Raw genomic sequence first — 27,760 nt, 5'->3', positions numbered from 1 at the left:
CACGTCCTCGTCTCCGGTGGGCCGCACCCCGACGCCGCCTACTTCCTCGTCTCCGGTGGGCCACAACACGGCGCCGCCCACCTCCTCGTCTCCGGCGGGCCGCACCCCGTCGCCGCCCACCTCCTCGTCTCCGGCGGGCCGCACCCCGTCGCTGCCCACCTCCTCGTTTCCGGCGGGCCGCACCCCGACGCCGCCCACTTCCTCGTCTCCGGTTGGCCGCAACACGGCGCCGCCCACTTCCTCGTCTCCGGTGGGCCGCACCCCGTCGCCGCCCACCTCCTCGTCTCCGGCGGGCCGCAGCACGGCGCCACCCACCTCCTCGTCTCCGGCGGGCCGCACCTCGTCGCCGCCCACCTCCTCGTCTCCGGCGGGCCGCACCCCGACGCCGCCCACGTCCTCGTCTCCGGTGGGCCGCACCCCGACGCCGCCTACTTCCTCGTCTCCGGTGGGCCGCAACACGGCGCCGCCCACCTCCTCGTCTCCGGCGGGCCGCACCCCGTCGCCGCCCACCTCCTCGTTTCCGGCGGGCCGCACCCCGTCGCCGCCCACCTCCTCGTTTCCGGCGGGCCGCACCCCGTCGCCGCCCACCTCCTCATTTCCAGCGGGCCGCATCCCGACGCCGCCCACTTCCTCGTCTCCGGTTGGCCGCAACCGGCGCCGCCCACCTCCTCGTCTCCGGCGGGCCGCACCCCGACGCCGCCCACTTCCTCGTCTCCGGTGGGCCGCAACACGGCGCCGCCCACCTCCACGTCTCCGGCGGGCCGCAGCACGGCGCCACCCACCTCCTCGTCTCCGGCGGGCCGCACCTCGTCGCCGCCCACCTCCTCGTCTCCGGCGGGCCGCACCCCGACGCCGCCCACGTCCTCGTCTCCGGTGGGCCGCACCCCGACGCCGCCTACTTCCTCGTCTCCGGTGGGCCGCAACACGGCGCCGCCCACCTCCTCGTCTCCGGCGGGCCGCACCCCGTCGCCGCCCACCTCCTCGTTTCCGGCGGGCCGCACCCCGTCGCCGCCCACCTCCTCGTTTCCGGCGGGCCGCACCCCGTCGCCGCCCACCTCCTCATTTCCAGCGGGCCGCATCCCGACGCCGCCCACTTCCTCGTCTCCGGTTGGCCGCAACCGGCGCCGCCCACCTCCTCGTCTCCGGCGGGCCGCACCCCGACGCCGCCCACTTCCTCGTCTCCGGTGGGCCGCAACACGGCGCCGCCCACCTCCACGTCTCCGGCGGGCCGCAGCACGGCGCCACCCACCTCCTCGTCTCCGGCGGGCCGCACCTCGTCGCCGCCCACCTTCTCGTCTCCGGCGGGCCGCACCCCGACGCCGCCCACTTCCTCGTCTCCGGTGGGCCGCAACACGGCGCCGCCCACCTCCACGTCTCCGGCGGGCCGCACCTCGGCGCCGCCCACCTCCTCGTCTCTGGACTATTCATTGACGCCTTTGGCGCCAACAGCAGCGCCCAGGACTTGGGTGCAGGACTCAGACTGCTGAGGTTCTGGCACCAGTCTTGTCCGCTTCCCCAACGGCCACAGACATGGTCGTTCCGAGGACGTCCTACTCGCCGCCGCCACCTGACTCGTCGCCGGTGGCTTCGGGGACGCTTGGCCTGGCGGCCCACCGCTAAGTCCTCTCTCCACCCTCCTGTGACTTTGGACTTATTCTGTTTTTGTTTTTTAGGGGATGAGTTTCTAGCTTGGGACGTCTGGTATCCGTCCCTTAAGGGGGGAGGTTATGTCATGATTCGTCACCCGGGTCATGGCATGATTTATGTTTAGTAGTTTTCCTGTTTTAGTCTGTTTCCTGGGTGCACCCTCTTTCCCTGTTTACTGTTTAGGAGATGTGAATATTGCACAATGGTGGTGTTTGTTTAGGAGATGAGAATATTGCACAATGGTGGTGTTTGTTTAGGAGATGTGAATAGTGCACAATGGTGGTGTTTGTTTAGGAGATGTGAATATTGCACAATGGTGGCGTTTGTTTAGGAGATGTGAATATTGCACAATGGCGGTGTTTGTTTAGGAGATGTGAATATTGCACAATGACGGTGTTTGTTTAGGAGATGTGAATATTGCACAATGGCGGCGTTTGTTTAGGAGATGTGATTATTGCACAATGGCCGTGTTTGTTTAGGAGATGTAAATATTGCACAACGGCGGTGTTTGTTTAGGAGATTTGAATATTGCACAATGGTGGTGTTTGTTTAGGAGATGTGAATATTGCACAATAGTGGTGTTTGTTTAGGAGATGAGAATATTGCACAATGGTGGTGTTTGTTTAGGAGATATGAATATTGCACAATGGTGGTGTTTGTTTAGGAGATGTGAATATTGCACAATGTTGGCGTTTGTTTAGGAGATGTGAATATTGCACAATGGCGGTGTTTGTTTAGGATATGTGAATATTGCACAATGCCGGCGTTTGTTTAGGAGATGTGAATACTGCACAATGGCGGCGTTTGTTTAGGAGATGTGAATATTGCACAATGGTGGTGTTTGTTTAGGGGATGTGAATATTGCACAAGGGTGGCGTTTGTTTAGGAGATGTGAATATTGCACAATGGTGGTGTTTGTTTAGGAGATGTGAATATTGCACAATGGTGGTGTTTGTTTAGGAGATGTGAATATTGCACAATGGTAGTGTTTTTTTAGGAGATGTGAATATTGTTTGGCACATGAAACAGAGACTAAATATGGGAAAAGACAACAAACCTGGCCATCAGTTTATGGAGCTCCAGCTTGTGTTGCTGGTCCTCGGCTGCAATGGCGTGTTGGGCTTGTTGCTGCATGCCCTGCACAAAATGCTGCATGTGCTGGAAGGCATCGATCTGACAAGAAGCAAAACAATCTTTGAGACAAAGTGCACAAGGATGCCACGCAGTCGGAATTAAGGACCGACAGCAAAAACATTAGCCAAGATCCTCTATGTTTTAGGATCTACTGCAGAGACATCAGTCAAAGATCCTCTATATGACAAGAACACTGATGCTTTTTAAGGACGTACTGCAAAACCAGTAGCCAAAGATCCTCTATGTGACAGGACCGCTTTTCTGTTTCAGGATCTACTGCAGAAACATTAGTCAAAGATCCTCTACATGACAAGAACATGCTGATGTTTTTTACGGATATACTGCAAAAACATCAGCCAAAGATCCTCTGTGACAGAAGCATTTTTTTGTTTTAGGATCTACAGCAAAAACATTAGTCAAAGATCCTTTATGTGTCGGGAGCGCATTTCTGTTTTTGGATCTACTGCAAAAACAGTCAAAGGTCCTCAATTTGACAGGAGCTCCTGTTGGTTTTAGGATCTACTGCAAAACAATTACTCAAAGGTCCTCTATATGACAGGAACACTCGTGATGTTTTTTATAGGATCTACTGCAGAAATTGCTGGTCTAGGAGCCTATATACGACAGGAACACTCTTGCTGTTTTTTAAAGGATCTACTGCAGAAAATACTGGTCAAAGATCCTCTATATGACAGGAACACTTGATGTTTTTAAGGATCTACTGCAGAACATGCTGGTCTAAGATCCTCTACATGACAAGAACACTTCATGTTTTTAAGGATCTACTGCAGAACATGCTGGTCAAATATCCTCTATATCAGTGGTCCCCAATCACTGGGCCGCACAAGAAATAAATTAAAAAAAATAGCTCTATGGAGATGATGATTTCTTTTTCCAGCATGATCTGGGCCCTGCCCACAGTGCCAAAACCACCAGTAACTGGTGTACTAACCATGGCATTAATGTCCTCGATTGGCCTGCCAACTCCCCTGACCTGAACCCCATAGAGAATTTGTGGGGTATTGTGAAGAAGAAGCTGAAAGACACCAGACCCAATAATGCAAATGAGCTAAAGGCTGCTATTGAAGCATCCTGGGCATCCATAACACCTCAGCAATGCCACAGGCTGATTGCCTCCATGCCACGCCGCATTGATGCAGTAATCTGTGCAAAAGGATTCCCAACCAAGTACTGAGTGCATTAATTGACATTTTCAAATGTTTGATTTTGTTTTGCTGTTATAAATCTTTTTTTTTTACTTGGTCTGAGGAAATATTCTAATTTTTTGAGATAGGATTTTTGAGTTTTCTTAAGCTGTATGCCATAATCAGCAATATTAAAATAATAAAAGGCTTGCAATATTTCAGTTGATGTATAATGAATCCAGAATGTATGACATTTTCATGTTTTTAGTTGCATTACAGAAAAAAAAGGACTTTATCACAATATTCTAATTTTCTGAGACAGTCCTGTATATAGTATCTGTGACTTATAGTCTGGTGCGGCTAATATGTGGAAACTTTTTTATTTTCCCTAAACTTTAGTGGGTGTGGCTTATAAACCGGCGCTCTATAGTCCGGAAAATACGGTCAATATTTTTGCCGTTTAAAACGACTTATAAATCCTGGTGTTCCTGCATGATATTAAAATGAAATGTGACATTTTCCTCGTCTTACATCTGATGGAAACACGACATTTCCGCGGCCGGGTCCTTCCGGCGATGGCCAAAAGCAGGAAGTTGTGAAAATGACATAACTTGCGAGTGGCAGGGCTCTTACCTTGCGGGCGCTCTTCCACATGTACTTCATGTAGGCGTAGGTGACGTGCGGGTGGGCTGTGGGCAGAGGGTGGTCCAGTTGCTTGGAAGGGTCCACGCCCAGGAGCAGCACTAGGGTCTTGTGGGCCAGGGCCTGCCGGGAAGGAAGAGCAGTGTCAGGGAGCTTTATAGACCGTGAACGCCGACCCCTGCTGACCCCTCGTCATTTTGGAAAAAAAAAAGAGCTGACAGAGCTTCATAATAAAAGCAGCATGCATACGTAATTAGGAAGGAGGTCACTTTTTCCAACACCTTGTATTCACATCCCACCATCATTGCTTTCACTTTCACTTACATCACCCAGAGGCGCCCTCGCACTCTGTGTGTGTGTGTGTGTGTGTGTGTGTGTGTGTGTGTGTGTGTGTGTATGTGTTTCTACCCTTCTTGAGACATGCAGAAGGAAAAGTATCTTCCATATGAGGAGGTGTGAACAAGTGATGACATAAATCATGGTCCCAATAACATTGCATCTAATAGAGAATGTCTCATTTGCACCCCTGCTGGTCAAAATGAGGGTGGTCCCAAAAAGGAGGGATTTTTCAAATTGACTGTGTGTTGCTTTTAAAAGTGCTCCCTCTCTGGTCAACATATGAAATAACAAGTGTGTGTAATAAATTGAAATGCGCCCCCTTTGGCCAAAATGAATAAAAAACATAAAATAAATATGTATATAGAGACATACTGTAATAACTTGAAGTAAATAATGAAGATTAAAAACCAATTACAAACAAAAAAGCAGTCTTTTTCTCACAATGTGACTTTTTTCTTATAAAATTGGCAACAATGTCTCATATTCTTTCTGTTTCTGTAGTATTTAAATATTTTCTCAAAAAATGATTAATTTTTATGAAAAAATATTACTTTTCAATGTTAAATTATTACTTTTTAATGCAAATTGGTGACATTTGTCATATAAAATTCTGACTTGTATCACAATATTGACAATTTTGTTGTTGTTCTTGTAAAATAGTGACATTTTTTGAGTAAAATTACTTTTGTCATCATTTTTCCAAGTAAAATTCAGATGATTATTATAATACTGCCAACATTTAAAATGTTCTTATAAAATTGTGACTTTTGTCGAGTAAAATTAAGACTCTTTTCATAAAATTTGATTTGATATATTTTTTGATTTTATATATTTTTATTTCAATTTTGCAAAAAAACAAGAGCAAGCCTGATCCAAAACAGTGCTATAGCCTTAACAGCCATTATAACAAAATGAAAACAATGGAGAATAAAAAACGAAAAAAAATAAACCAAATGAGCAATGGACTTTATTTTTTATTTTATTTTATTTTTTTTTACATATTTGAAAAGGAGTGAGAAGTTTACACTTATTTAATCCCACCCCTTTTCTTTAAATCATAAATTATTCTGAGCCAGAACTACCTGTTCACTCTATGTACAAACTTAATGAACTTGTATATACATAAATCATAAATATATACATACATATGCACACTGCACACATACATAGCCACACCATTACCACTGGGGATCATGGAAATGGTATCATGCGACAACAGCAGCACCTCTGCCTCAATGGGCAACCCCACAATTTTAGAATGCTTCCTGGTAGTTTATTTATTTAGGCTTTGTACATTAATTGTGCAGTTTGATACAAAATAATATCATTAAATTTAAATATCTTTGACTGTAAGAATAGTGAATGAGTATGGTCCAGATATCCAACCTTGTCGATGATGCGTACAGCTCTTTTCTGAAGTATAGTTATTGAGTTTATGAGGTTTTATAATTATTCCCCAGACTTCCACACAGTAGGTTAAATATGGTAAGATTAATGAACAGTAGAGAATGTGGAGTGATTTGTGATCCAGAACCTGCTTTGCTTTATTTATTACTGAGATGCTTCTTGACAGCTTAGATTGTACATGTTTTATATGTGATTTCCAGTTAATTTGATAGTCAATTGTAACTCCAAGGAATTTTATTTCAAAAACCCTTTCAATATCCACCCCATCTATTTGTATCTGCACCCTTGTTTCACATGTCCTCTTTCCAAACAGCATTAACTTAGTCTTAGTCAGGTTTAATGACAATTTATTATAGTCAAACCAAGTTTTTAATTTATTAATTTCTTCCATAATGACTTCCTGCTATTGATTTAAGTCAGCTCCTGAACAAAATATATTAGTGTCATCAGCAAATAACACTAATTTCAATAAGCTAGACACTTTACATATATCATTGATATACAGCAGGGGTGTCAAACATACGGCCCGCGGGCCGGAACCGGCCCCCAAGGAGGTTCGATCAGGCCCGCAGGATAATTTGAAAGTGGAAAAAATGCATAAAAGACATGGAATTAATATTTTAAATTCGCTGCAATTCATGGATTATCCGCTAAGGGGCGCACTCTTTCCATCAGAGTAGAAGACAAGCCGCATCACTGAGACAGACTGAAAACAGCACACGGTATCAATGCGCCATCTGCTGCTTGTTACGACGTTGTTAATACCTTGGTCTCTACCTCTCCGCTACACCCTCATTAGCCAAAATGTCGTTATCCAAACGGAGAAAAGTAGATAGGGAGTGTAGAATTTTCAAAGAAAAATGGACCACGTCCTATTTATTTACAGAGATGCACGGAAAACCTTCGTGCTTGGTGTGTTTGCAACAAGTTTCGGTATTGAAGGAATATAATATTCGACGCCACTACGAGACTCATCACAGCGAAAAATATGACGGCTTGCAAGGACAACTGAGAAGAGATAAGATTAACGAATTGCTGGCGGGTCTGAGGAAACAGCAGTCAACTTTCATCCAGAGCCGAGAAGTCAGTGAAGCAGCGGTAAAAGCCAGCTACCTAATTGCTAGCGAAATAGCATTAGCATCGAAGCCGTATTCCGACGGTGACTTTGTTAAACGATGCATGATGAAGGCGGCTGAACTTGTATGTCCCGAGAAGCGACAAGCTTTTGCCAATATTAGCCTGACGAGGAATACTATAGCAGAGAGGATTTCGGAACTATCGGCAGATTTAGACAGTCAATTGAAACAGAGAGTTAAGTCATTTATTGCATTTTCCGTGGCAATTGACGAGAGCACTGACATCACAGACGTGGCCCAACTGGCCATATTTATTCGAGGAGTTGATGAGACATTGACTGTTACTGAAGAGTTTCTTGAGTTGGTGCCAATGATGGACACCACAACAGCCGAGGACATTTTTGGCTCTGTCGTTGCTGCATTGGACAGAGTTGGAGTGGACTGGTTATTTATAGCAGAGTATGGTATAATTTTAATGGTCCGGCCCACTTGACATCTCCCTAGGCCGTATGTGGCCCACGATGCGAAATGAGTTTGACACCCCTGATATACAGGATGAACAATTTTGGCCCCAACACTGACCCCTGGGGGACACCACAAGCAATGTCCAAACATGATGAACAGCAATCCCCCAACTTCACAAACTATTGTCTCTTATTTAGGTAACTTTTAGGCCAGTCTAGTACAACTCCCCTGATTCCATACTTTTCCATTTTATTGATTAATATATTATGGTTAATTGTGTCAATTGCATTTTTTAGATCAATAAATATTCCCATTGCATATTGTTTCTTTTCTATGGCATTTGTGATTTCCTCTATTGTTTCAACTATTGCCATTGATGTAGATCTGTTTGATCTAAACCCATATTGACAGTCAGAGAGTAATTTATGCTTTTCTATAAATGCATCTAACCTGTTATTGAATAGTTTTTCTAATATTTTAGAGAATTGTGGAAGTAAAGAGACGTGTCTATCGTTTGTGAAGTGGTACTTGCTCCCAGTTTTAAACAGAGGTATAACTTTTTAACTTTAAGTTAAGGTATAACTTTAGCTATTTTCATTTCATTTAGAAATGCGCCGGTTTGAAATGACAAATTACAGATATATGTTAATGGTTTTGATATCCCTGTAATGACCTTTTTCACCAATGCCATTATAATGTCATTGGAGTCAGTGGACATTTTGTTCTTACATTTGTTTACAATATCCAACACTTCTTCTTCACCCACTGCATTTAAAAACATACAATTGGGATTTCTCTCCAACAATCCCTCCATATTTTTACCAGTTGTCTGTGGATCTAGGATTTTTTCTGCAAGTTCGGGTCCAATACTTGCAAAGAATTTATTGAAGGCATTAGCCACATCTTCAATATTATCATTTTCTTTACCATCATTCGTGAAATACGTTGGATAGTTATTTGAAGAGGTATTGTTTCTTATAAAACTGTTTAATAAATTCCATATTCCTTTGATATTGTTTTTATTATCATTTAGTAATTTCTTATAATAGTCTCTCTTATTTGACCTTATAATATGAGTTCACTTGTTTTTATATTTTTTATATTTATTTTCTGCTTCTTTTGTTTTCAATCTTATAAATTCCCTGTAAAGAGTGTTTTTCTTTTTGCAAGCATTTTGCAATCCCTTTGTGATCCAAGGACAATTAGTATATTTTCTTTTACTGGTGCATTCTTTTATTGGGCAATTTTTATCATATAATGACCTAAATATTCTCAAGAATATATTTTAAGCACTATTAACGTCACCATTTTCATAAATTACATTCCAATTCTGCTCCAGAAAATCATGTTTAAATGAACTCATGGATTCCTCTGATCTCGTTCTTCTGTATTGGATTGGCTTTTCTAATTTTTTTGTCCTGTAGTTTCCATTAAATATCAGAAAAACTGGGAGGTGGTCAGTGATATCTTTGATCAATAGCCCACTTACGGTCTTATTCTCAATATCATTAGTGAATATGTTGTGGATTAGAGTGGGTCTGGTGATTTTGGGATATAGACTCATACTGTACATTATGTCAATGAAATTATCTATATCTTTATTTTTACTGGGATTTAACAGGTCAATATTAACGTCTCCACAAATGAAGACAGCTTTATTAACGTTACTCTTCTTTGAAAACAGGCATTCCATCCAATCTGTAAAATGTTCAATGCTTGTACCTGGCGATCTGTATATACAACTAATAATGACATTTCTACTTTTTTCCATACAAATTTCAACTGTTAGACATTCAAGTAGGTTATCAACCACAGTTGTCATATCATCCAGACGTTTGAATCTCAAGGTGTTATCCACATAGATTGCCACCCCTCCACCCCCCTTGTTTTGTATATTTACATTAATAAGGTCATAACCATCCAGTTCAAAATCTGTCACTTTTTCCCTGTTAATCCAAGTTTGATAATGCAATTATGTTAAATGGTTGTGAAAAGGTGTGTAAATGGTCCTTGATGTCCTTGAAATTCATGTTTAGGCTTCTACTATTGAAATGGATAATTAATAATTTGCCCTTAGTAATAATGTTCTGGTTGTACTGTTCATTGGTGTAGTAGCAGCAGTTCTCATTGATATTGAGGAGGAAATTATTGTCCAGGTCTATATCATGTTCCAAGTCTTGTAGGTGGTGCTCAGTGTATTGAGATGCACATTGTCATATTCACTTATCAACTGAATTATGTGGCTAGTGTCATGGGTTGCATCTTGCGTATTGTCAATGTGTGTCATGATTGTGTTTGGTCGCTTTTACCTTACAGTCCAGTTCAAACGTCATATTCGTTCAGATATTCGATGTTTCTAATAACCAGCACTTTGGCGTTCTCCGGAGTACCGTTGAGTTTGATGAATACTTTACAGTTTGCAGTCCAAGTTTGTAGAATTTTCTTCTCTCCTCATTTTGCGTGCTTTTCGGGCTATATCAGCATTTTGTTTGGTCAAATGGTCGTTCGTGTATACGTTTGTTCATTTTAGCTTTCTTCCGTTTTAGCAACGCAATCTTGTGCTTTCTGTTTAAAAATCTCAGCACTACGCTCGGCTTGTCGTTTGTTCCTCTCCTAGGCAAAAGGTGACATGCTTCGATGCTGTTACAGTCCAGTTGTATGTCCATGGACTGCATGAAGACCGCTACCTGTCACTCCATTGAAATAATCCAACTGCGCCGGCTCCCCTCCATTCGCTGGGGTCACAGCTCGTGCGTAAGACCGGGGTTTGATGCTAAGTCCGGTGATGATGACATCATTGATCCGTGTGTACTGCTCAATATCAGCAACTCTGTTCTCCAGAATTGCGATTTTCTTATTTTCTCCAGATTGTCAGCCCTCATCTGATCCAGCTGCCCAACAAGTGCCATGATAGTTTTCTGCTGCTCCTTGATCGTAGCAACTTCCTCGATCAGAGTGTCGATTGAATTTTTAAGTTCGCTATAATCAGCCATGGGCGCCATCTCGTCGTCGTAAGAGCGCACCGGCTAGTTACTGCAGACATTCACTTGTTAAATTAATCGCAAAATTCCTCCTTATATTATTAAACTTAAATTTTGGGAGTAAAATTTGAGAGCGCCAGTTCAGCTACCGGAACAGGAAGTGACATCACTTGCCAAAATGTTAAGCTTTTCTTGTAAATTGCGACTGTTATTGAGTAAAATACCAACTTTTAATATTGCACAAATGTTCAATTTTTCTTGTAAAATTTTGACTTGATTTGAGTAAAATTATGACATTTATTATAATACTGCCAACATTCAACCTTTTTCTTGTGAAATTGTGAACTTTTTCTTGTGAAATTCCTACTAATTTTTCACAACAAGCTTTTCGATATTTGCATAGTATGTATATATTATTCATGTTGTAAATACACATCTTTATATATCTAGAAAGGGTGGTCCTAAAGAGGGAGGCATTTTTCTCAGGTCTCAAGAAGGTAACAAATACAAGAACGTGTGTGTGTGTGTGTGTAACCAGCCAGGTGAAGGATGGAAAACAACACACATTACAGCAGGTCTGCATTCCTTGTTGTTGCATCCCTCACTTAAAGCGTGAGTGAAGTGTGCGTTTCCTCCATGTGAGGACCTGATGAGTCCCAAAGAGAAAGAGATGATGCAGTATTAGATGCTACCTGCTGGTTGTGTGAGCACACTGCAGCTAGTTCTGGATACATCAACTAACCCCCCCCCACTGAACCCAGCAGGCACAAGACATTGAAACAACATTGAGAACTTGTTGAATTAGGTACTGATGTTGAGCAACACAAATACAACGTTGAAACAACATGCTTTTTGTCAACGTTTAATCAATGTTGGGTTCTGATGTTGATTTGACCATTGAAATTTGGTCGTACAATGTTGAAACAACGTGCTTTATGATGACGTTTAATCAATGTTGGGCTCTGAAGTTGATTTGACCGTTGAAATTTGGTCATTTCCTAACCAATATTCTACAAATCTAATACAACGTTGAAACAACATGCTTTTTGACAACGTTTAATCAAAGTCAGGTTGTGACGTTGATTTGACATTGAAATGTGGTCATTTCCCAAACAATATTCTACAACACAAATGCAACGTTGAAATAACATACTTTTTGACAACGTTTAATCAATGTTGGGTTCTGACGTTGATTTGACCATTGAAATTCAGTCATTTCCCAACCAATATTCTACAACACAAATACAACGTTGAAACAAGATGTTTGACAACATTTAATCAATGTCGGGTTCTGATGTTGACCTGACCATTGACATTTGGTCATTTTCCAACCAATATTCTTCAACACGGGGTGGCGTGGCGAAGTTTGTGAGTGGCCGTGCCAGCAATCGGAGGGTTGCTGGTTACTGGGGTTCAATCCCCACCTTCTACCATTATTCTACAACACAAATACACCATTGAAACAACATGCTTTTTGACAACGTTTAATCAATGTTGGGTTCTGATGTTAATTTGACCATTGAAACTTGGTCATACAATGTTGAAACAACGTGCTTTATGATGACGTTTAATCAATGTTGGGTTCTGAAGTTGATTTGACCGTTAAAATTTGGTCATTTCATGGCAGGCCAGTCAAGTACCCGCATTCTTTTACTATGAAGCCACGTTGATGTAACACGTGGCTTGGCATTGTCTTCCTGAAATAAGCAGGGGCGTCTATGGTAACGTTGCTTGGATGGCAACATATGTTGCTCCAAAACCTGTATGTACCTTTCAGCATTAATGGCGCCTTCACAGATGTGTAAGTTACCCATGTCTTGTGCACTAATACACCCCCATACCATCACAGATGCTGGCTTTTCAACTTCGCGCCTATAACAATCCGGATGGTTCTTTTCCTCTTTGGTCCGGAGGACACGACGTCCACAGTTTCCAAAAACAATTTGAAATGTGGACTCGTCAGACCACAGAACACTTTTCAACTTAGTATCAATCCATCTTAGATGAGCTCAGGCCCAGCGAAGCCGACGGCGTTTCTGGGTGTTGTTGATAAACGTTTTTTGCCTTGCATAGGAGAGTTTTAACTTGCACTTACAGATGTAGCGACCAACTGTAGTTACTGACAGTGGGTTTCTGAAGTGTTCCTGAGCCCATGTGGTGATATCCTTTACACACTGATGTCGCTTGTTGATGCAGTACAGCCTGAGGGATCGAAGGTCACGGGCTTAGCTGCTTACGTGCAGTGATTTCTCCAGATTCTCTGAACCCTTTGATGATATTACGGAGCGTAGATGGTGAAATCCCTAAATTCCTTGCTGGTTGAGAAAGGTTTTTCTTAAACTGTTCAACAATTTGCTCACGCATTTGTTGACAAAGTGGTGACCCTCGCCCCATCCTTGTTTGTGAATGACTGAGCATTTCATGGAATCTACTTTTATACCCAATCATGGCACCCACCTGTTCCCAATTTGCCTGTTCACTTGTTCAATGAGTGTTTGATGAGCATACCTCAACTTTATCAGTATTTATTGCCACCTTTCCCAACTTCTTTGTCACGTGTTGCTGGCATCAAATTCTAAAGTTAATAATTATTTGCAAAAAAAAAAAAGTTTATCAGTTTGAACATCAAATATGTTGTCTTTGTAGCATATTCAACTGAATATGGGTTGAAAATGATTTGCAAATCATTGTATTCCGTTTATATTTACATCTAACACAATTTCCCAACTCATATGGAAACAGGGTTTGTAAATAGAGTTGGTGTGAAGGTACTGACCAGACGTCCACTCTTGCCACACAGGCTGGCGTATTTCAGCCAGGTCCTCATGTCCTCGTGTGGGCTGATCACCAAGGAGCGCACCATCAGGATCCTCTGCCAGTCCTCCACAATACGCTGGCAGCCCTGAGGGGAGAACACACAGTGGGTGTGGATACTGAACGTTCAACTCACATGCTAACAGTTAGCATGCTAGCCAGGTAACTAAATAGTGACTGCAAAATGAGTAAAACAGCGAGCATGCATCAAGTAACTAAATATTTGTCAAAAAAGTTTATATCTGAAAAATTTGCTAAATAAATAACATGCTAACAGCTAGCATGCGTCATGTAACAAAAATGTTTAAAAAAAGTTAATACCTGAAAGATTTGCTAAAAAAATAACATGCTAACAGCTAATATGCGTAAAGTGACAAAATATTTGTAAAGAAGTTTATACTTGAAAAATGTGCTAACAAAATAACATGCTAACAGCTAGCATGCATTAAGTAACAAAATATTTTTCAAAAAAGTTTATACCTGAAAAATTTGCTAAAAAAAATAACACGCTAACAGCGACTATACATAAAGTAACAAAATATTTTTAAAGAGGTTTATCCCTGAAAAATTTGCTAAAAAAATAACATGCTAATATGTGTCAAGTAACAAAATATTTTTCAAAATATTTATACCTGAGAAATGTGCTAACCAAATAACATGCTAACAGCTAGCATCCGTCAAGTAACAAAAAATGTTTCAAAAAAGTTTATACCTGAACGATTTGCTAAAAAAATAACATGCTAACAGCTAATATGCGTAAAGTAACAACATTTTTTTTAAAGAGGTTTATACCTGAAACATTTGCTAACCAAATAACATGCTAACAGCTAGCATGCGTTAAGTAACAAAATATTTTTCTAAAAAGTTTATAACTGAAAAATTTGGTAAAAAAATAACATGCTAACATGTGTCAAGTAACAAAATATTTTTTTAAAGAGGCTTAGACCTCAAATTTTTTCTTAGTATAATAACATACTAACAGCTAGCATGCATCAAGTAACAAAATATTTTTAAAGAGGTTTATACCTGACAAATTTGCTAAAAAAATAACATGCCAATATGTGTCAAGTAACAAAATATTTTTTAAAGAGGTTTACACCTGAAAAGTTTTCTTAGTAAAATAATATGCATCAAGTAAAATATTTTTCAAAAAAGGTTATACCTGAAAAATATGCTAAATAAATAACATGCTAACAGCTAGCATGCGTTAAGTAACAAAATATTTTTCTAAAAGGTTTGTACCTGAAAAATTTGCTAAAAAAACAATATGCTAACATGCGTCAAGCAACAACATATTTTTTAAAGAAGTTTATACCTAAAAGTTTTGCTTAGTATAATAACATGCTAACAGTTAATATGCGTAAAGTAACAAAATATTTTTAAAGAGGTTTATACTTGAAACATTTGCTAAAAAAATAACATGCTAGCATGCGTCAAGTAACAAAATCTTTTTTTAGGAGGTTTGTACCTGAAAAATGTGCTTAGTAATATCACATGCTAATAGCTAGCATGCGTCATGTAACAAAAATGTTTAAAAAAAGTTAATACCTGAAAGATTTGCTAAAAAAATAACATGCTAACATGCATCAAAGTAACCAAATATTTTTAAAGAGATTTACACCAGAAACATTTGCTTAGTAAAATAACATGCTAACAGCTAGCATGCGTCAAGTAACAAAATATCTTTCAAAAAAGTTTGTACCTGAAAAATTTGCTAAAATAATAACATGCTAACAGCTAGCATGCGTCACGTAATTAAATATTTTTTTGATGTTTATGAGACGATGTTTATGAGACGATGTTTGTGAGATTGTATTTATGATATTATATTTATGAGATGATGTTTATGAGATGATGTTTATGAGGGCCATACAGTGGGGGCTGTTACTGCTGAGTCAACAAACAATGGCTGACATTGTCTGCACAGAGAAGATTGACAGCAGATGAGAAATGATTTTTCGGGTGTGCAACATGATCTTTGAGGTCTTTTGGCACGGAGGCCATTACCTCATCTCAAGAAGTTCTGGACAAAAAAGGGAACATTTCAGTTTTGACCTATTTTACTGAAGTGGACAAAAAGAAAAGTCTGGAAAAACTGATTTTAAGGAGGAGTGGGACGCCGACTTCAGGGCAGAAAAATCATTATGTCAAAAAAAGGAGAGTTTGCTGACAAGACATAAAGAAAAAGTCTCATTTTTTGACGATTAGGGAAATGTTGGATAATTTTTTTTCAAAAGGCTTGTAAATAATATGCCTGAATAAAGTACTTATTTCCACTGTGACAAAAAACATAAATGTTAATATTCTCTAATAATACTTGTGTGGATATTAAAACTATATAATGTCAATCAACAAGTGTCAACATGACTTCACACTAACATTCTGACCACTCAATCGCCCCCTTTTTTTTACAGCAAACATTATGGTAGTTTTTACAGCATATTACTGGAAATGGAACATTTCAAACGTATTATTAATCATCTGGAATGGATTTATGCTGTCTTTTAATTGAAGTGGAGTGGTTATTAGTTTCTTGGCGACACCTAGTGGGTACTAAAAATAAATATATCCTATTGTGGCCAAACAGCTCCATTTTTGTTTCATCTGACCACAGAACTTTCCTCCAGAAGGTCTTATCTTTGTCCATGTGATATCAGATGAAACAAAAATGGAGCTGTTTGGCCACAATACCCAGCAATTAGTTTGGAGGAGAAAAGGTGAGGCCTTTAATCCCAGGAACACTCAACCTACCGTCAAGCATGGTGAATAGTATTATGCTCTGGGCCTGTTTTGCTGCCAATGGAACTGGTGCTTTACAGAGAGTAAATGAGACAATGAAAAAGGAGGATTACCTCCAAATTTTTCAGGACAAGCTAAAATCATCAGCCCGAAGGTTGGGTCTTGGGCGCAGTTGGGTGTTCCAACAGGACAATGACCCCAAACACACGTCAAAAGTGGTAAAGGAATGGCTAAATCAGGCTAGAATGAAGGTTTTAGAATGGCCTTTACCAAAGTCCTGACTTAAACGTGTGGACAATGCTGAAGAAACAAGTCCATGTCAGAAAACCAACACATTTAGCTGAACTGCACCAATTTTGTCAAGAGGAGTGGTCAAAAAATTCAAGCAGAAGCTTGTGGATGGCTACCAAAAGCGCCTTATTGCAGTGAAACTTGCCAAGGGACATGTAACCAAATACTAACATTGCTGTATGTATACTTTTGACCCAGCAGATTTGCTCACATTTTCAGTAGACCCATAATAAATTCATAAAAGAACCAAACTTCATGAATGTTTTTTGTGACCAACAAGTATGTGCTCCAATCACTACATCACAAAAAAACAAGAGTTGTAGAAATGATTGGAAACTCAAGACAGCAATGACATTATGTTCTTTACAAGTGTATCTAAACTTTTGACCACCACTGTATATATATATATATATATATATATATATATATATATATATATATATATATATATATATATATATATATATATATATATATATATATATATATATATATATATATATATATATATATATGTACATATATATATACACATACATATACAAACACATACATATACATATATACATAAATATATATATATATATATATATATATATATATATATATATATATATATATATATATACACGCACATATATATATACATATATATACAGTATATACATATATATATATATATATATATATATACATACACATATACACACACATATACATATATATATATATATACATATACACATAAATATATACACACACATACATATATATATATATATACACATAAATATATACACACACATACAGGTATATATAAATAAATATATATATATATATATATATATATATATATATATATATATATATATATATATATATATTAGGGGTGTAACGGTACGTGTATTGAACCGTTTCGGTATAGGGGGTTCGCTTCAGTTCGGAGGTGTACCGAACGAGTTTCCACACGAACATATAAAGCTAAGCTAAAGTCTTAACAAGCTGCTCCGCTTCCTTCTGCCTGTCTCTGTCAGTACACAGCACCCAGCTATGTCCCACCCACACAACCATCTGATTGGTTACATTCAGAGCGGTAACAGCCAATCAGCAGTGCATATTCAGAGCGCATGTAGTCAGTGCTTAGCGTTTAGCAGGTAAGCATCAGGCAGCGATATCTTCCCAAATTATAATAAACACCTCCCAGTCAACTACTAGTAACATCACTATGAGCCCGTTGACCTTCTAGAAATATAAAAGGCAGCTCAGATCACTCGCAGTCCTGGCTTGAGGTGAAGGCTAATTCGCTTTTAGCGTAACGTTAGCTCATTTTGCGGTGTGTGTGTGTGTTACGGACAGCAAAGCCCTGTCTGTCTGTTATTTCACTTGACCTTTTTCTGTGTTGATTGAGCTGTGTTGAAGCAGCAAAAAAGGACGTTATATTAAATGAAGAGTTTCTGTCTCTGATAGTTGATATAATAATGTAACTGCATCATTAAGCCTACATGAACTCCATGGTGTTCAGGGATGAATATTGTTATTGTACTATTTGCTATCCTATTGCTATTGTACTATTTTTTCAGCTATAGTTACATTAATCATTAGTAATGGAGCAGCCTAGTTTTGAATGGCAGGGTCCCTGCTATCACATGTTGATACAAATATAACATTTACATAATAAAAATCAACTACAGGCTTCCCAAATGCTGTAAAAAGCATGATGAGTTGCCTTGAAACTGTTTAATGTTGCACTTTTTATATGTAGAAGAAAAGTTTTGTTATTTTTTTTAATCTGAGCAACAACCTGAGGCAGTTTAATGTTGATTAACGTTGGCAGAATTATTATAGTGTTCCCAATGTTAAAAGGATAAAGCCATTGTTTACAAATTTGGTAAATAAATAACCAAAACATTTGTATTTCGTTGTTTTCTTACTGTACCGAAAATTAATCGAATCGTGACCTCTAAACCGAGGTACGTACCGAACCGAAATGTTTGTGTACCGTTACACCCCTAATATATACTGTATATATATATATATATATACACACTGCCATGTTGTTATCCTTGATAAACAACGGTACCGTATTTTTCGGACTATAAGTTGCAGTTTTTTTCATAGTTTGGCCGGGGGTGCGACTTATACTCAGGAGCGACTTATGTGTGAAACTATTAACACATTACCGTAAAATATCAAATAATATTATTTAGCTCATTCACGTAAGAGACTATACGTATAAGATTTCATGGGCTTTAGCGATTAGGAGTGACAGATTGTTTGGTAAACGTATAGCATGTTCTATATGTTATAGTTATATGAATGACTCTTACCATAATATGTTACGTTAACATACCAGGCACGTTCTCAGTTGGTTATTTATGCGTCATATAACGTACACTTATTCAGCCTGTTGTTCACTATTCTTTATTTATTTTAAATTGCCTTTCAAATGTCTATTCTTGGTGTTGGGTTTTATCAAATACATTTCCCCAAAAAATTTGACTTATATATGTTTATTTCCTTCTTTATTATGCATTTTCGCTTATACACCGGTGCGACTTATACTCCAAAATACGGTAGTTGTTGGATGAATGAATGTGTATTTAATTCATGCAGGGGAATTTGAAGTGTATATAAATAGTCTTAGCAAGCAAAAATGTCACAACGTATGTCACGTACTTCCTGAGTTTGTGACCAATACCAAAATAAAACGCCAAAAAATGTAAGAAAAGTTTGTGATGGTAAGAAACAGCGATGTAATCACTGTCGTATCGGCCATCGATTGATACTACACTTGGTATCGTGGATAATTGTACTGACCTGCCCACTAATGTTTACATTCAAGAGTTCTAGCCTAGGGGTTCGCATGGCTTCTTGCATTCTCTTACAGTGTAGCGAAGCATGTTTAGCTATTCCTCATCCTCCAGTGATACTATATACTTGAACGAAATGTACTTCATTTGCCGCCATGAAAGCGAGGATTGGTAATTTAGAATCGTCTTTGGACTCTGGAGGGACGTTAGCCGCAAGCGAGGGCGTTGCGTCGCATCAAATTTGAGGTTAAAAAAGCGTCACGGTGCATTGTCACGATATGAGGACAGTATTCAAATGTTTATGTTGAATGTTCCACAGGTGAGTGGATGTTTACCTGCAGTCTCTCCCACATGTTAAGTGTTCCACAGGTGAGTGGATGTTTACCTACAGCCTCTCCCACATGTTAAATGTTCCACAGGTGAGTGGATGTTTACCTGCAGCCTCTCCCACATGTTAAATCTTCCACAGGTGAGTGGATGTTTACCTGCAGTCTCTCCCACATGTTAAGTGTTCCACAGGTGAGTGGATGTTTACCTGCAGCCTCTCCCACCAGGTGTCCCTGATGATGTCCCTCCTCTCGGGGACCAGCTTGTACTGGATCACCTCCTCCAGCTCTGACAGCATCTGGCAAGACACCATGGCCTGGGAACACACCCGCGTTACTACTACATGTACTACTACATGCAGTACTATGATAAGTTTTTGTTAGTTTTTTATGTTTTCTTTGTATGTTTTATGCCTTTTTTGTCAAAGAAAACTAACTTTTGATAGAGCAAACACAAAATAAATGTAATTGGAGCCATAATTATGTCAATAATTCATAACAACATTGATTTTGATTTATTATTATTTTTTGAGCAATGACAGCTTTAAAGAAAAATCCCACTAAAATGATTGGGGATCTAAAAAGGCCCCAATCATAAAAGTGTTAAAATGAGTCATACTTTCAACACTTACATCTCTAGATCAACTTCAGATCTGTTGATTGTCTTTTTTTTTTTTTTTTTACATCTTTTTTTTTGTTTCTTTATGCCTTTTTTGTCAAAGAAAACTTTGTTTTTTATTTGGCAAAAACACAAAAAATGCAATACTTTCCTCAAAAACCACGCAGTAGCCATGTTTACATGGACAAAAATCATCTAAATAAAGGCCCAATTAGAGTAAAGATGCTACTTATTGGAACCTTAAGTAGGTCAATAATTCATAACATTAATTTCGATTCATTAATTTTTTTTTGAGCAAAAAAATCCCACTAAAATTATTTGTGATCCAAATCCACTTTTTTTTACTTTCAACACTTAAATCTCTAAATCAATTTCAGATCTATCCGTCAATATAAAGTTATTTATTTTTATGATTCATGCCCTTTTTGTCAAAACCCTGTTTTTATGACAATCAAACAAAATATGCAATATTTTCCTTTAAAAAATGTTCAAAGTGTAATATTAGATGTGAAATAATTGGAGCCTTAAATATGTCAATAATTCGTAACAACATTAATTCATTATTATTTTTTGATAAAAAAAATCCCACTAAACTTCTTGGGGACCCAAAAGGGTCCCACTCATAAAAGTATTAAAAATAAGTCAAACTTTTTTTTGTTGTTGTTTACTTTCAACGCTTAATTCTCTTGATAAACTTTAGATCTATCTGTTGATTATATTAAATATTAATTTGTTTGTATTTTTGTTTGTTTTATGGCCTTTATGTCAAAGAAAACAACTTCTTTATATGGCAAACTCACAAAATATGCAACATTTTCCTCAAAAAATATTTCAAAGCGAATATTTGATGTGAAATAATCGGAGCCTTAAATATGTCAATAATTCATAACTACATTGATTTTGATTAATTATAAAAAAAATTTAGCAAAAAATCATATTAAAATTTTTAGGGACCAAAAAATATGCAAAATTTTCCTCAAAAAATGTTCAAAGTATAATATTTGATGTGAAGTAATCGGAGCCTTAAATAGGTCAATAATTCATAACAACATTGATTTTAATTCATTATTGTGTTTTGAGCAATGACAGTATAAAAAAAAATCCCACTAAAATTATTAGGGATCCATAAGGGTCTCCACTCAGTAAAGTGTTAAAAATAGGATATGCTTTTTTTTCTTTTACTTGCAACGCTTAAGTCTCAAGATCAACTTCAGATCTATTCATTAATTATTATTTTTGGGTTTAAAAAAAAAAAAAAAAATTGTTGCAACAACATTAATTTTGATTCATTATTATGTTTTGAGCAATGACAGTATAAAAAAAATCATGCAAAAATTATTGGGGATCCAAAAGGGTCCTTACTCATAAAAGTGTTAAAAATAGGTCTTTTTTTTTAAAAAAACTTTTGTTTTACATTCAATGCTTAAAACTTCAGATTTATTGATCGATTATAAGTTTTTGGGGTTATTAAAGTTCTTTTTTTGTTGTAACAACATTCATTTTGATTCAATATTATTTTTTGAGCAATGACAGTTTAAAACATCACGCTTGAATTCTTGGGTCTGTATTCATAAAGGTGTTAAAAATAGGTCATACTTTGGCTTTACTTTTAACGCTTAAGTCTGAGAGATCAACTTCAGATTTACCTGTCGATTATAAGTTTGTATTTGTTATTGTTTTGTTTTATTTTATGCCCTTTTTTCACAAGCACAAAATACACAATATTTTCCCCAAAAATATTTTTTAAGATGGAATCTTTGCTGTGAAGCAATCGGATATGTCAATAATTCATGACAACATTGATTTTGATTGATTATTATTTTTGAGCAATGACAGTTAAAAAAAAAATACCACGCACAAATCTTAGGGATCCAAAAGGGTCCCACTTATAAATGTGTTAAAATAAGTTGTACTTTTTTTTTCAACATTTAAATCTCTAGATCAACTTTTAGATCTATCTGTTGATATAACATTTTCTTTTTCAAATGTTTTATGCTCTTTTTGTTCAAGAAATACTTTTTTGTACAGCAAAAACACAAAATATGCAACATTTCCCTTTAAAAAAAATTTCAAAGTGTAGTATTTGATGTGACGTAATTGGAGCCTTAAATATGTAAATAATTCATAACAACATTGATTTTAATTCATTATTATTTTGTTTTAGTGATGAGCTTAAAAAAAAATAAAAATCCCACAAATTATTGGGGATCCAAAAGAGTCCCACACAATTTTTTTTTTTAACATTTAAATCTCTAGATGAACTTCAAGTCTATCTTTTGATTATAATTTGTTATTATTTTTATGGTTTTTTTTGTATGTTTGTTTTATGCAGTTTTTGTCATGTAAAACTAAGTGTTAATGGCAAACACCCAAAAATGTGCACAATATTCCCCAATAAATATGTTAAAGTTTAATATTTGATGTGAAGTAATTGGAGCCTTAAATATGTCAATAATTCATAACAACGTTGATTTTGATTCATTATTATTTTTGAGCAATGATAGTTTTAATGGCAGCTCTGTGTTATTAGAGTCAACATTTCAACTTTTTCTCGTTACATTTCACCCGTTTGCTCTTTGATGTGTTTTAATTTGTCAAGAGTATTTCTCAGAATGGCCGTTAGAACATGAACGTGGTGGTCATGGCTGTGGGCGACCTGCAACCAGGTCAAACATGTTTGCACTCACCCCGTAGGCTCGACTGTAGCTCTCTCCTGCCATGGCCGTCAGCTCGGCATCCAGCAGGTCTCTGGCCTTGTCGATGCACTGCAGAACAAAACATTTTGTTACTGTAAGAATACATGATAAGAGTACATCTAAGTGCAGACATGTCTGTTGTCAGGCTATAAACTTCCCAAGTGAGGGAGAGCGAGGTCATATGGCGCTGGTTATAAAGTACAGTAGTTTGAAATAAATGTGCTGGGAAAAATCAAACAACAACATGGACGTTACGTCACTTCATGCAACGCTGCACAACATCAACTTCAACCTTTTCCTCCACTTCTCCATCTTGATTAAATGTGTTTTTTCCAATGAAAGAGGTCATGAAGGTCTAGTGTTACTGGTCAATAACAACAATATAGTGAAACTGTATTTATGTTATTCACATGTGAATAATGCTGTATAATAGACTGTATTTATATTATTGACATGTGAATAATGCTGTATAATAGACTGTATTTACATTATTCACGTGTGAATAATGCTGTATAATAGACTGTATTTATATTATTCACATGTGAATAATGCTTTATAATAGACTGTATTTATACTATTGACATGTGAATAATGCTGTATAATACACTGTATTTATATTATTCACATGTGAATAATGCTGTACAATAGACTGTATTTATATTATTCACATGTGAATAATGCTGTATAATAGACTGTATTTATATTATTCACATGCGAATAATGCTGTATAATAAACTGTATTTATATTATTCACATGTGAATAATGCTGTATAGTAGACTGTATTTATATTATTTACATGTGAATAATGCTGTATAATAGACTGTATTTATATTATTCACATGTAAAAAATACCTAAGTATTTATTGTATATTGTGAGCGAACTGAGGTGCTGAATCTCCCCCAGGGATCAATAAAGTACTTTCTATTCTATTCTAAACACTACTGGAGCTTGCAACGAACACGCGCTGGCAACTAGCGAGCTAAACGTTATAAAAATGGGAGCCATTACCTCCCTGCTTGGCACTCAGCATCAAGGGTTGGAATTGGGGGTTAAATCACCAAAAATGATTCCCGGGCATGGCCACCGCTGCTGCTCACTGCTCTCCTCACCTCCCAGGGGGTGAGGGTGATGGGTCAAATGCAGAGGGTAATCTCACCACACCTAGTGTGTGTGTGACAATCATTGGTACTTTCGAATCGCTAGTGGTCTTAGTTGCTAACATGAATACTCTAATATTATCAAGTTTCTATTATAAACTTGCGAGGTACAATGGCCACGTTTTTAATGTTAATTTAATGACATTTCAATTTGTGTTATAATTGCGGGGAGAACATTAAAAATATATATTTAAATATGCTTGACTGTATTTTTGCAACATGTCACCTTTAGGACCAGTTTCACTTTATACAGGATGCACTGTCAAGTCCGGACTATAAGGCGCTACTTTTTTTCCCTACGCTTTAAACCCTGCGGCCTACAAAACAGTGCAGCTAATTATAAATCATAATGCAAATACTTTTAAAACAAATAAGAAGACAATGAATAGTAAGGGTGTGAAAAAAACATTGATTTCCAAATTAATCGCGATTTTTATTTCTAATGATTAAAAAAAAAATGTAATCTGTGCTGTGCAGCCACTCAGACAAATCATCATGTTAATGTAGATGATCTATAACTGTTGTAGACATTTACTTTAGAAGAGATACTTCCCTTGTTGCCTTGTTTGTATTTGACTTTATTAAATGTTTGGCTAGATTTTAAGTAATATAATACATTTATTTTAAGTAATATAGAGCTGTTTATCTATTTTATGGAGGAATGTAGTTCATCATAGAACTGGCACGCAATGTTATTAAAAAAGTATTGATTTTGAATTGAGAATCGTTTTGAATCAAGAATCTAATTGGAATCATGAGGTGCCCAAAGATTCACAGCCCTGCCAAATAGGCGTGTTATTATTTGTACTATGGCGCCCCCTTTTGGACTAATTCGCTCACTGCAGGTGCTGCATTGTCCTCTTGTTTAGACTGAGCTTTGAACCGGAAGTGCAAGTGCCGTTCCGTCTTCTAGCCGTCCATAATGTTTTTACTGGTATGGATTCTTCATTCATCACTCCAAGCAACGTTTGTAAATTTTACAATATACCGTATTTTTCGGATTATAAATCGCTCCGTAGTATAAATCGCACCGGCCGAAAATGCATAATAAAGATGGAAAAAAACATATATTAGTTGCAAAAGAGTATAAGTCGCATTTTTTGGGGGAAATGTATTTGATAAAATCCAACACCAAGAATAGACATTTGAAAGGCAATTTAAAATAATTAAGAATAGTGAACAACCGGCTGAATAAGTGTACGTTATATGACGCATAAATAACCAACTGAGAATGTGCCTGGTATGTTAACGTAACATATTATGGTAAGAGTCATTCAAATCACTATAACATATAGAACATGCTACACGTTTACCAAACAATCTGTCACTCCTAATTGCTAAATCCCATGAAATGTTCTTCCTCGGTGTCGCTTCTAAACAACTCTGCCAACTCCAAAGGTAGACAATGCGCCGTAATGTGTTAATAATTTCACATATAAATCGCTCCAGAGTATAAATCGCACCGCCGGCCAAACTATGCAAAAAACTGTGATTTATAATCCGAAAAATACGCTAACTAAAACAATTCTTACTTACTAAAGCGTCCCATGTGTGATGTCTGTAGGAGTGTTTTCATGCATATTTGTACGCGCTATCGTAATGTGATCATGCATTAGCTAATATGCTAACAGCTTTATGAGTGTCTGTGTCAGTATTATTAACTTACAACAGCATTATTTTTGTATTGTTTCACTTTCACAAATTCCTCAGTAAATTCACCAAAATGTCACCGTGGAGTTATTGAGTGTGTTTAGCTGATTGGAGCGCTAGCTTGCGCAGTTAGTGGGTCCATGACCATGACTTCTGTTTTGTTTGATCATCCGTTTTACTGCCGCGTTACAGAAACCGTTTGGAAACATTTAAGGTATGTAAATAAACATTTCTGTGTAAATAACTAATTTCACAACCTATATATCTGCGGCATATATACAGAAAAATATTTGTTATTTTCACATTTACTAGATGTGGCGCCCTATAGTCCAGAAAATACAGTATTATTCTGTGTTAGTTTGGAGGTCCCTGACCTGGAAAAGGCTGAAGTCCCTGCTCTACTCTATACAAAGTCTACTTAGACAACACAATAAAAACTGCTGCCAGATATTGTAGACTCACAACAGTTTCTTACTTATAACACTTATAATAAGCTGTTAATAGTGCGAGGGTGAATGTGTGAGGAGGACTGCTTGAGAGCAGTAATTATTGTTCCACGGGGAAGGAAAAGGCATGCCAAAACACCTATGCAGGCCTGCACCACAGCAGCAGGGGATTGTGGGTAGAGGTTACAACGAGGTTGACTTCTTACATATCTGGATAAATACTGTGTGTGTACATTATACACACAGCAGTGGACTAACACAAGGTAGTGTGTGTGTGTGTGTGTGTACATTATACACACAGCAGTGGACTAACACAATGTAGTGTGTGTGTGTGTACATTATACACACAGCAGTGGACTAACACAAGGTCGTGTGTGTGTGTGTGTGTACATTATACACACAGCAGTGGACTAACACAAGGCCGTGTGTGTGTGTGTATTATACACACAGCAGTGGACTAACACAAGGTAGTGTGTGTGTGTGTACATTATACACACAGCAGTGGACTAACACAAGGTCGTGTGTGTGTGTGTGTGTGTGTGTACATTATACACACAGCAGTGGACTAACACAAGGTAGTGTGTGTGTACATTATACACACAGCAGTGGACTAACACAAGGTAGTGTGTGTGTGTGTGTGTGTGTGTGTACATTATACACCCACAAATATTGCAAAGTGTAATATTTGATGTGAAGTAATTGGAGACTTGAATATGTCAATAATTCATAACATTGATTTTAAATCATTATTATTTTCTTAAAAATGACTGTTTAAAAAATAAAAATCACACAAAAATTCTTGGGGACAGTTAAAAAAAGTATACCACTAAAATTCTTGAGAATCAAAAGGGGTCCCTCCCATAAAATTGTTAAAAAAAGTCAAATATATTTTTGTTTCAACTTTGTTTTACTTTCACGGCTTAAAACACTAGATCATTTTCAGATTTATTTGATGATTATAGGTTTTTTTAAATGTTTTTTTTGGGGGCTTAGGGTTTGTTTTATGCGCATTTTGTCATGGAAAACTTTTTTTTTTATTGCAATATACAATATTTTCCCCCAAAATATTCCAAAATGGATTATTTGATGTGAAGTAATTGGAACCTTGAATAGGTTAATAATTCATAACACTGATTTTAATTCATTATTATTTCCTTAACAATCCATCCATTTTCTACCGCTTATTCCCTTCGGGGTCGCGGGGGGCGCTGGAGCCTATCTCAGCTACAATCGGGCGGAAGGCGGGATACACCCTGGACAAGTCGCCACCTCATCGCAGGGCCAACACAGATAGACAGACAACATTCACACTCACATTCACACACTAGGGCCAATTTAGTGTTGCCAATCAACCTATCCCCAGGTGCATGTCTT

At 38.0% G+C, this 27,760-nt stretch overlaps 1 protein-coding gene across 1 annotated transcript in view; it reads right to left on the bottom strand.

Annotated features, from left to right (window-relative positions):
• Nucleotides 1-27,760, bottom strand: part of LOC133656329 (serine/threonine-protein kinase mTOR-like) — a 274,420-nt gene that overhangs the window by 89,208 nt on the left and 157,452 nt on the right. The window contains exons 15-19 of the mRNA XM_062057364.1: nucleotides 23,123-23,200; nucleotides 20,026-20,133; nucleotides 13,613-13,738; nucleotides 4,560-4,691; nucleotides 2,705-2,820 (exon numbers count right to left, since the gene is read on the bottom strand). Coding sequence (XP_061913348.1) covers nucleotides 2,705-2,820; nucleotides 4,560-4,691; nucleotides 13,613-13,738; nucleotides 20,026-20,133; nucleotides 23,123-23,200 — 560 coding nt within the window. The remainder of the gene's footprint in view (nucleotides 1-2,704; nucleotides 2,821-4,559; nucleotides 4,692-13,612; nucleotides 13,739-20,025; nucleotides 20,134-23,122; nucleotides 23,201-27,760) is intronic.

The sequence above is a fragment of the Entelurus aequoreus genome, linkage group LG01 (assembly GCF_033978785.1).
Source record: "Entelurus aequoreus isolate RoL-2023_Sb linkage group LG01, RoL_Eaeq_v1.1, whole genome shotgun sequence".
Taxonomy (NCBI): domain Eukaryota; kingdom Metazoa; phylum Chordata; class Actinopteri; order Syngnathiformes; family Syngnathidae; genus Entelurus; species Entelurus aequoreus.
The sequence above is the reverse complement of the archived record's forward strand: the minus strand, read 5'-3'. Positions and strand labels throughout refer to the sequence as shown.